The sequence below is a fragment of the Salmo salar genome, chromosome ssa18, assembly GCF_905237065.1.
Source record: "Salmo salar chromosome ssa18, Ssal_v3.1, whole genome shotgun sequence".
NCBI classification, from domain to species: Eukaryota; Metazoa; Chordata; class Actinopteri; order Salmoniformes; family Salmonidae; genus Salmo; species Salmo salar.
In genome coordinates, this window is record NC_059459.1 from 202501 (window position 1) to 215000 (window position 12500).

Below are 12500 nucleotides of genomic sequence, written 5' to 3' on the forward strand. Positions count from 1 at the left end.
GGGTCGGAGTCTGTTGACCCCACATGATCCCCAGCTTCTTAGCGCACTGTCCTATAGAGCAGCCTGGAGAGAACAATAATATACATTATATACACACTACTACTACTACTACTACTGCTACTACTGCTACTACACTCTCCTATAGAGCAGCCTGGAGAGAACAATAATATACATTATATACATATATATACACTACTACTACTACTACTACTACTACTACTACTACTGCTACTACTACTACTACTGCTACTGCTACTACTACACTCTCCTATAGAGCAGCCTGGAGACAATAATATATACATTATATACAAATATATACACTACTACTACTACTACTACTACTACTGCTACTACTACTACTACCACCTCCTATAGAACAGCCTGGAGAGAACAATATATACATTATATACATATATATACACTACTACTACTACTACTACTACTACTACACTCTCCTATAGAGCAGCCTGGAGAGAATAATATACACATTATATACATATATATACACTACTACTACTACTACTACTATACTCTCCTATAGAGCAGCCTGGAGAGAATAATATACATTATATACATATATATATATATATATATACACTACTACTGCTACTACACTCTCCTATAGAACAGCCTGGAGAGAATAATATATACAGTATTATATATATACACTACTACTACTACTACTACTACTACTACTACTACTACTACTACTACTACTACTACTACTACTACTACTACTACTACTGCTACTACACTCTCCTATAGAACAGCCCGGAGAGAACAATACATACAGTATTATATACTACTACTACTACTACTACTACTACTACTGCTACCTCCTATAGAACAGCCTGGAGAGAACAATATATACATTATATACATATATATACACTACTACTACTACTACTACTACTGCTACACTCTCCTATAGAGCAGCCTGGAGACAACAATATATACATTATATACATATATATACACTATTACTACTACTACTACTGCTACTACACTCTCCTATAGAACAGCCTGGAGACAATAATATATATAGTATTTTTATATATATATATACATACACACACTACTACTACCACCACCTCCAGGCTGTTCTATAGGAGACAACAATACAAGAGGTCGACCAATTAATCGGAATGGCCGATTTCAAGTTTTCATAACAAATCGGTAATCGGCCTTTTTGGACGCCGATTATGGCCGATTGCATTCCACGAGGAGACTGCGCGGCAGGCTGACCACCTGTTACGGGAGTGCAGCAAGGAGCCAAGGTAAGGCCACTATACCCCATAACGACGCCACCACCATAAACTTATAAAAAAAACTATCTTAACATAATCACTAGTTAACTACACGTGGTTGATGATATTACTAGGTTAACTAGCTTGTCCTGCGTTGCATATAATCAACGCGGTGCCTGAAACTGAGTCACTTCTCTTGCGTTCTGTCGGGAGTCAGGGGTATATGGAGCAGTTTGGGCCGCCTGGCTCGTTGAGAACTGAGTCACTTCTCTTGCGTTCTGTCAGGAGTCAGGGTATATGCAGCAGTTTGGGCCGCCTGGCTCGTTGCAGAGTCAGGGTATATGCAGCAGTTTGGGTCGCCTGGCTCGTTGCAGAGTCAGGGGTATATGCAGCAGTTTGGGCCGCCTGGCTCGTTGCAGAGTCAGGGGTATATGCAGCAGTTTGGGCCGCCTGGCTCGTTGCAGAGTCAGGGGTATATGCAGCAGTTTGGGCTGCCTGGCTCGTTGCAGAGTCAGGGTATATGCAGCAGTTTGGGTCGCCTGGCTCGTTGCAGAGTCAGGGTATATGCAGCAGTTTGGGCTGCCTGGCTCGTTGCAGAGTCAGGGTATATGCAGCAGTTTGGGTCGCCTGGCTCGTTGCAGAGTCAGGGGTATATGCAGCAGTTTGGGCCGCCTGGCTCGTTGCAGAGTCAGGGGTATATGCAGCAGTTTGGGCCGCCTGGCTCGTTGCAGAGTCAGGGGTATATGGAGCAGTTTGGGCCGCCTGGCTCGTTGCAGAGTCAGGGTATATGGAGCAGTTTGGGCCGCCTGGCTCGTTGAGAACTGAGTCACTTCTCTTGCGTTCTGTCAGGAGTCAGGGTATATGCAGCAGTTTGGGCCGCCTGGCTCGTTGCAGAGTCAGGGTATATGCAGCAGTTTGGGTCGCCTGGCTCGTTGCAGAGTCAGGGGTATATGCAGCAGTTTGGGCCGCCTGGCTCGTTGCAGAGTCAGGGGTATATGCAGCAGTTTGGGCCGCCTGGCTCGTTGCAGAGTCAGGGGTATATGCAGCAGTTTGGGCTGCCTGGCTCGTTGCAGAGTCAGGGTATATGCAGCAGTTTGGGTCGCCTGGCTCGTTGCAGAGTCAGGGTATATGCAGCAGTTTGGGCTGCCTGGCTCGTTGCAGAGTCAGGGTATATGCAGCAGTTTGGGTCGCCTGGCTCGTTGCAGAGTCAGGGGTATATGTAGCAGTTTGGGCCGCCTGGCTCGTTGCAGAGTCAGGGGTATATGGAGCAGTTTGGGCCGCCTGGCTCGTTGCAGAGTCAGGGTATATGGAGCAGTTTGGGCCGCCTGGCTCGTTGAGAACTGAGTCACTTCTCTTGCGTTCACTGTAAGCAGAGTCAGGGTATATGCAGCAGTTTGGGCTGCCTGGCTCGTTGCAGAGTCAGGGTATATGCAGCAGTTTGGGCTGCCTGGCTCGTTGCAGAGTCAGGGTATATGCAGCAGTCTGGGCTGCCTGGCTCGTTGCAGAGTCAGGGTATTAGCAGCAGTTTGGGCCGCCTGGCTCGTTGCAGAGTCAGGGTATATGCAGCAGTTTGGGCCGCCTGGCTCGTTGAGAACTGAGTCACTTCTCTTGCGTTCTGTCGGGAGTCAGGGTATATGCAGCAGTTTGGGCTGCCTGGCTCGTTGCAGAGCCAGGGTATATGGAGCAGTTTGGGCCGCCTGGCTCGTTGCAGAGTCAGGGTATATGCAGCAGTTTGGGCCGCCTGGCTCGTTGTGAACTGTGTGAAGATCATTTCTTCCTAACAAAGAACGTAATTAATTTGCCAGAATTGTACATAATTATGACATAACATTGAAGGTTGTGCAATGTAACAGCAATATTTAGACGTAGGGATGCCACCCGTTAGATAAAATACAGAACGGTTCCGTATTTCACTGAAAGAATAAACGTTTTTGTTTTCTAAATGATAGTTTCCGGATTCGACCATATTAATGACCAAAGGCTCGTATTTATGCGTGTTTATTATATTATAATTAAGTCTATGATTTGATAGAGCAGTCTGACTGAGCGGTGGTAGGCAGCAGCAGCTCGTAAGCGTTCATTCAAACAGCACTTTCCTGCGTTTTGCCAGCAGCCCTTCGCTGTGCTTGAAGCACCGCGCTGTTTATGACTTCAAGCCTAACAACTCCCGAAAATTAGGCTGGCAATACTATAATGCCTATAATAACATCCAATAGTCAAAGGTATATGAAATACAAATCGTATAGAGAGAAATAGTCCTATAATTCCTATAATAACTACAACCTAAAACTTCTTACCTGGGAATGTTGAAGACTCATGTTAAAAGGAACCACCAGCTTTCATATGTTCTCATGTTCTGAGCAAGGAACTTAAACCTTAGCTTTCTACCATGGCGCATATTGCACTTTTACTTTCTTCTCCAACACTTTGTTTTTTGCATTATTTAAATCAAATTGAGCATGTTTCATTATTTATTTTAGACTAAATAGATTTTATTTATGTATTATATTAAGTTAAAATAAAAAAAAAGTGTTCATTGTTCATTCAGTATTGTTGTAATTGTCATTATAACAAATATATAAAAATATATATATACACTTTTTTTTTTGTCATCCAATAATCGGTATCGATGTTGAAAAATCATAATCGGTCGACCTCTAAATAACCTGGAGACATATATAAACTCAGCAACAAAATAAACGTCCTCTCACTGTCAACTGTGTTTATTTTCATCAAACTTAACATGTGTAAATATTTGTATGAACATAACAAGATTCAACAACTGAGACATAAACTGAACAAGTTCCACAGACATGTGACTGGAAATGGAATAATGTGTCCCTGAACAAAGGGGGGGTCAAAATCTAAAGTAACAGTCAGTATCTGGTGGCCACCAGCTGCATTAAGTACTGCAGTTCATCTCCTCCTCATGGACTGCACCAGATTTGCCAGTTCTTGCTGTGAGATGTTACCCCACTCTTCCACCAAGGCACCGGCAAGTTCCCGGACATTTCTGGGGGGAATGGCCCCTGCCCTCACCCTCCGATCCAACAGGTCCCAGACGTGCTCAATGGGATTGAGATCCGGGCTCTTCGCTGGCCATGGCAGAACACTGATATTCCTGTCTTGCAGGAAATCACGCACAGAACGAGCAGTATGGCTGGTGGCATTGTCATGCTGGAGGGTCATGTCAGGATGAGCCTGCAGGAAGGGTACCACATGAGGGAGGAGGATGTCTTCCCTGTAACGCACAGCGTTGAGATTGCCGGCAATGACGACAAGCACTGATGGAGGGATTGTGCGTTCCTGGTCTACCTCGGGCAGTTGTTGTTGCCATCCTGTACCTGTCCCGCAGGTGTGATGTTCGGATGTACCGATCCTGTGCAGGTGTTGTTACATGTGGTCTGCCACTGCGAGGACGATCAGCTGTCCATCCTGTCTCCCTGTAGCGCTGTCTTAGGCGTCTCACAGTACGGACATTGCAATTTATTGCCCTGGCCACATCTGCAGTCCTCATGCCTCCTTGCAGCATGCCTAAGGCACGTTCACGCAGACGAGCAGGGACCCTGGGCATCTTTCTTTTGGTGTTTTTCAGAGTCAGTAGAAAGGCCTCTTTAGTGTCCTAAGTTTTCATAACTGTGACCTTAATTGCCTACCGTCTGTAAGCTGTTAGTGTCTTAACGACCGTTCCACAGGTGCATGTTCATTAATTGTTTATGGTTCATTGAACAAGCATGGGAAACAGTGTTAAAACCCTTTACAATGAAGATCTGTGAAGTTATTTGGATTTTTACAAATGATCTTTGAAAGATGGGGCCTGAACAAGGGACATTTCTTTTTTTGCTGAGTTTATAAAACACAGATAAACACTACCACCTAGAGAACAGCTTGGTGTTATCTAAGTCACAATCGACCAACACAAGTCTGTTTAAACTAGTAACACACAAACAATTAGACGTATTTTCATGTCTTTATTGAACGCATCGTGTAAACATTCACAGTGCAGGGTGGGAAAAGTATGTGCACCCTTGGATTTAATAACTGGTTGACCCTCCTTTTGGCAGCAATAACCTCAACCAAACGTTTTCTGTTGTTGAGGATCAGACCTGCACAACGGTTCAGGAGGAATTTTGGACTGTTCCTCTTTACAAAACTGTTTCAGTTCAGCAATATTCTTGGGATGTCTGGTGTGAACTGCTCTCTTAAGGTCCTGCCACAGCATCTCAAATCGGGTCGAAGGTCAGGACTCTGACCGGGCCACTCCAGAAGTCGTATTTCCTTCTGTTGAAGCCGTTCTGTTGTTGATTTACTTCCTGTGTTTTGGGTCGTTGTCCTGTTGCGTCATCCCAACTTCTGTTGAGCTTCTATTGACGGACAGATTAGCCTAACATTCTCTTGCAAAATGTCTTGATAAACAAAAAATAATTTCTCCGTCGATGATAAAAAGCTGTCCCGGGCCCCAAACCACGGCAGCTCTAACAAACATCTCCCAATCCCGTCTCATTGATCGGACTCCAGGTTAGCTGAGTCCAAACAGGCTAATGACTTTTACAAAAAAACCTAAGGATTCACGTACTTTTCCCAACCTACACTGTGAATGTGTACATTCTGTAGTCAATATAGACAAGAAAATAATAAACTAATAACACATTCACGCTGTGTTCGTCAATTGTTGTGATTTAGATGAAGATCAGATCAGATTTTATGACCAATTTATGCAGAAATCCAGGTGAATCCAAAAGGGTTCAAATACTTTTTCTTGCCACTGTATTTACACGACTAAAACTCTCCTATAGAACAGCCTGGAGAAAGATATATATATATATATACACACAGTACTACTAAAAATACACTCTACCATTGAATCAGTAGGAAGTTTATAAAGTGAGTTCAGACCCATTGACCTTTTTTCACTTTGTTATATCATTAATCTAAAACTGGATTCAATCATTATTCCCTCATCAATCTACACACAACGACCCCACTATACCCCATAATACCACCACTATACCCCATAACGACACCACCACTATACCCCATAACGACACCACCACTATACCCCATAACACCACCACTATACCCCATAATACCACCACTATACCCCATAACGACACCACCACTATACCCCATAACCCCACCACTATACCCCATAACCCCACCACTATACCCCATAACACCACCACTATACCCCATAACGACACCACTATACCCCATAACCCCACCACTATACCCCATAACACCACCACCACAATACCCCATAACGACACCACCGCTATACCCCATAACGACACCACCGCTATACCCCATAACGACACCACCGCTATACCCCATAACGACACCACCGCTATACCCCATAACGACACCACCACTATACCCCATAACGACACCACCACTATACCCCATAACACCACCACTATACCCCATAATACCACCACTATACCCCATAACACCACCACTATACCCCATAACGACACCACCACTATACCCCATAACGACACCACCACTATACCCCATAATACCACCACTATACCCCATAACGACACCACCACTATACCCCATAACACCACCACTATACCCCATAATACCACCACTATACCCCATAACACCACCACTATACCCCATAACGACACCACCACTATACCCCATAACGACACCACCACTATACCCCATAACGACACCACCACTATACCCCATAACGAACCACCACTATACCCCATAACGACCCCACCACTATACCCCATAACGACCCCCACCACTATACCCCATAACGACCACCACCACTATACCCCATAACACCACCACCACTATACCCCATAACGACACCACCACTATACCCCATAACGACACCACCACTATACCCCATAACGACACCACCACTATACCCCATAACGCCACCACCACTATACCCCATAACACCACCACCACTATACCCCATAACGACCCCACCACTATACCCCATAACGACCCCACCACTATACCCCATAACGACACCACCACTATACCCCATAACGACACCACCACTATACCCCATAACGACACCACCACTATACCCCATAACGACACCACCACTATACCCCATAACGACACCACCACTATACCCCATAACGACACCACCACTATACCCCATAACGACACCACCACTATACCCCATAACGACACCACCACTATACCCCATAACGACACCACCACTATACCCCATAACGACACCACCACTATACCCCATAACGCCACCACCACTATACCCCATAACGACACCACCACTATACCCCATAACGACACCACCACTATACCCCATAACGACACCACCACTATACCCCATAACGACACCACCACTATACCCCATAACGACACCACCACTATACCCCATAACGACACCCACCACTATACCCCATAACGACCCCACCACTATACCCCATAACGACCCCACCACTATACCCCATAACGACCCCACCACTATACCCCATAACGAACCCCACCACTATACCCCATAACGACCCCACCACTATACCCCATAACGACCCCACCACTATACCCCATAACGACCCCACCACTATACCCCATAACGACCCCACCACTATACCCCATATCGACCCCACCACTATACCCCATAACGACACCACCACTATACCCCATAACGACACCACCACTATACCCCATAACGACACCACCACTATACCCCATAACGACACCACCACTATACCCCATAACGACACCACCACTATACCCCATAACGACACCACCACTATACCCCATAACGACACCACCACTATACCCCATAACGACACCACCACTATACCCCATAACGACACCACCACTATACCCCATAACGACACCACCACTATACCCCATAACGACACCACCACTATACCCCATAACGACACCACCACTATACCCCATAACGACACCACCACTATACCCCATAACGACACCACCACTATACCCCATAACGACACCACCACTATACCCCATAACGACACCACCACTATACCCCATAACGACACCACCACTATACCCCATAACGACACCACCACTATACCCCATAACGACACCACCACTATACCCCATAACGACACCACTATACCCCATAACGACACCACTATACCCCATAACACCACCACTATACCCCATAACGACACCACCACTATACCCCATAACGACACCACCACTATACCCCATAACGACACCACCACTATACCCCATAACGACACCACCACTATACCCCATAACGACACCACCACTATACCCCATAACGACACCACCACTATACCCCATAACGACACCACTATACCCCATAACGACACCACCATACCCCATAACGACACCACCACTATACCCCATAACGACCCCACCACTATACCCCATAACGACCCCACCACTATACCCCATAACGACCCCACCACTATACCCCATAACGACACCACCACTATACCCCATAACGACACCACCACTATACCCCATAACGACCCCACCACTATACCCCATAACGACCCCACCACTATACCCCATAACGACCCCACCACTATACCCCATAACGACACCACCACTATACCCCATAACGACACCACCACTATACCCCATAACGACACCACTATACCCCATAACGACACCACTATACCCCATAACGACACCACCACTATACCCCATAACGACACCACCACTATACCCCATAACGACACCACCACTATACCCCATAACGACACCACCACTATACCCCATAACGACACCACCACTATACCCCATAACGACACCACCACCACTATACCCCATAACGACACCACCACCACTATACCCCATAACGACCCCACCACTATACCCCATAACGACCCCACCACTATACCCCATAACGACCCCACCACTATACCCCATAACGACACCACCACTATACCCCATAACGACACCACCACTATACCCCATAACGACACCACCACTATACCCCATAACGACACCACCACTATACCCCATAACACCACCACCACTATACCCCATAACACCACCACTATACCCCATAACACCACCACCACTATACCCCATAACACCACCACTATACCCCATAACACCACCACCACTATACCCCATAACGACACCACCACTATACCCCATAACACCACCACTATACCCCATAACACCACCACTATACCCCATAACACCACCACCACTATACCCCATAACGACAAAGCCAAACCAGATTTATTAGTAATAGTATCATCTACCTGGGAATTCCTGTTTGACCGTCGGACGGAACTCTGCAGAGAACACAAAGAAGGCAGACCTGGAGGAGGGAGGAGGAGGGTTAGAGAGAAGCAGGCCACGGGTGATGATGGTTAGAGAGAAGCAGGCCACGGGTGATGATGGTTAGAGAGAAGCAGGCCACGGGTGATGATGGTTAGAGAGAAGCAGGCCACGGGTGAGGATGGTTAGAGAGAAGCAGGCCACGGGTGAGGATGGTTAGAGAGAAGCAGGCCACGGGTGAGGATGGTTAGAGAGAAGCAGGCCACGGGTGAGGATGGTTAGAGAGAAGCAGGCCACGGGTGATGATGGTTAGAGAGAAGCAGGCCACGGGTGATGATGGTTAGAGAGAAGCAGGCCACGGGTGATGATGGTTAGAGAGAAGCAGGCCACGGGTGATGATGGTTAGAGAGAAGCAGGCCACGGGTGATGATGGTTAGAGAGAAGCAGGCCACGGGTGAGGATGGTTAGAGAGAAGCAGGCCACGGGTGAGGATGGTTAGAGAGAAGCAGGCCACGGGTGAGGATGGTTAGAGAGAAGCAGGCCACGGGTGAGGATGGTTAGAGAGAAGCAGGCCACGGGTGATGATGGTTAGAGAGAAGCAGGCCACGGGTGAGGATGGTTAGAGAGAAGCAGGCCACGGGTGATGATGGTTAGAGAGAAGCAGGCCACGGGTGATGATGGTTAGAGAGAAGCAGGCCACGGGTGAGGATGGTTAGAGAGAAGCAGGCCACGGGTGATGATGGTTAGAGAGAAGCAGGCCACGGGTGAGGATGGTTAGAGAGAAGCAGGCCACGGGTGATGATGGTTAGAGAGAAGCAGGCCACGGGTGAGGATGGTTAGAGAGAAGCAGGCCACGGGTGATGATGGTTAGAGAGAAGCAGGCCACGGGTGATGATGGTTAGAGAGAAGCAGGCCACGGGTGATGATGGTTAGAGAGAAGCAGGCCACGGGTGATGATGGTTAGAGAGAAGCAGGCCACGGGTGATGATGGTTAGAGAGAAGCAGGCCACGGGTGAGGATGGTTAGAGAGAAGCAGGCCACGGGTGAGGATGGTTAGAGAGAAGCAGGCCACGGGTGAGGATGGTTAGAGAGAAGCAGGCCACGGGTGATAAAGGGACGAGGGTTACACAGAAGCAGGCCATGGGTGTGTGTGTAAATAGTGCAGTGTGTATGTGATACGTGTTTACAAGACACACAAAAGTATGTGGACACCCCTTCAAATCAGTGGATTCGGCTATTTCAGCCACACCCGCCATGCAATCTCCATAGACAAACATTGGCAGTAGAAGTCACCTTTTTTATTGTACCTTTATTTAACTAGGCAAGTCAGTTAAGATCAAATTCTTATTTACGATGACGGCCCACCCAGGAACAGTGGGGTTAACTGCCTTGTTCAGGAGCAGAACGACAGATTTATACCTCGTCAGCTCGGGGATTTGATCTTGCAACCTTTCAGGTTACTAGTCCCAACGCTCTAACCACTAGGCTACCAGCCACCCAACAAGTCAGTTAATCAAATTTCTGCCCTGGTCAACTGTTATTGTGAAGTGGAAACGTCTAGGAGCAACAACGGCTCCGCTGCAAAGTGGTAGGCCACACAAGCGTATAGAACGGGACCGCAGAGTGCTGCGGAGCGTAAAAAAATCATCTGTCCTCGGTTGCAACACTCACTACCGAGTTCCAAACTGCCTCTGGAAGCAACGTCAGCACGATAACTGTTTGTCGGGAGCTTCATGAAATGGATTTTCAAGCCTTACGTCGCCATACGCAATGCCAAGCGTCGGCTGGAGTGGTGTAAATCTCGCCGCCATTGGACTCTGGAGCAGTGGAAACGTGTTCTCTGGAGTGATGAATCACGCTTCACCATCTGGCAGTCCGACGGACTAATCTGGGTTTGGTGGATGCCAGGAGAACGTTACCTGCCCCAATTTATAGTGCTAACTGTAAAGTTTGGTGGAGGAGGAATAATGGTCTGGGGCTGTTTTTCATGGTTCGGGCCCCTTAGTTCCACTGATGGGAAATCTATAGCATACAAAGACATTCTAGATGATTCTGGACTTCCAACTTTGTGGCAACAGTTTGTAGAAAGCCCTTTCCTGTTTCAACACAATGCCCCTGTGCAAAAAGCGAGGTTCATACAGAAATGGTTTGTAGAGATCGTTGTGGAAGAACTTGACTGGCCTGCACAGAGCTCTGACCTCAACCCCATCGAACACCTTTGAGATGAATTGGAACGCCGACTGCGAGCCAGACCTAATCACCCAACATCAGTGCCCGACCTCACTAATGGTCTTGTGGCTGAACGGAAGCAAGTCCCCCTGCAGCAATGTTCCCAGAAGAGTGGAGGCTGTTATAGCAGTAATGTTCCTACATCTAGTGGAAATCCTTCCCAGAAGAGTGGAGGCTGTTATAGCAGCAATGTTCCAACATCTAGTGGAAAGCCTTCCCAGAAGAGTGGAGGCTGTTATAGCAGCAATGTACCAACATCTAGTGGAAAGCCTTCCCAGAAGAGTGGAGGCTGTTATAGCAGCAATGATCCAACATCTAGTGGAAAGCCTTCCCAGAAGAGTGGAGGCTGTTATAGCAGCAATGTACCAACATCTAGTGGAAAGCCTTCCCAGAAGAGAGGAGGCTGTTATAGCAGCAATGTACCAACATCTAGTGGAAAGCCTTCCCAGAAGAGTGGAGGCTGTTATAGCAGCAATGTTCCAACATCTAGTGGAAAGCCTTCCCAGAAGAGTGGAGGCTGTTATAGCAGCAATGTACCAACATCTAGTGGAAAGCCTTCCCAGAAGAGAGGAGGCTGTTATAGCAGCAATGTTCCAACATCTAGTGGAAAGCCTTCCCAGAAGAGTGGAGGCTGTTATAGCAGCAATGTACCAACATCTAGTGGAAAGCCTTCCCAGAAGAGTGGAGGCTGTTATAGCAGCAATGTTCCTACATCTAGTGGAAAGCCTTCCCAGAAGAGTGGAGGCTGTTATAGCAGCAATGTACCAACATCTAGTGGAAAGCCTTCCCAGAAGA

The 12500-nt window shown here is 47.3% G+C and overlaps 1 protein-coding gene across 1 annotated transcript in view; it reads right to left on the minus strand.

Moving 5' to 3' along the window:
* Nucleotides 1-12500, minus strand: part of LOC106608403 (high mobility group protein B2) — a 19967-nt gene that overhangs the window by 3626 nt on the left and 3841 nt on the right. The window contains exons 4-5 of the mRNA XM_045700629.1: nucleotides 9458-9516; nucleotides 1-63 (exon numbers count right to left, since the gene is read on the minus strand). The exon at nucleotides 1-63 is cut by the window's left edge and continues 53 nt beyond it. Coding sequence (XP_045556585.1) covers nucleotides 1-63; nucleotides 9458-9516 — 122 coding nt within the window. The remainder of the gene's footprint in view (nucleotides 64-9457; nucleotides 9517-12500) is intronic.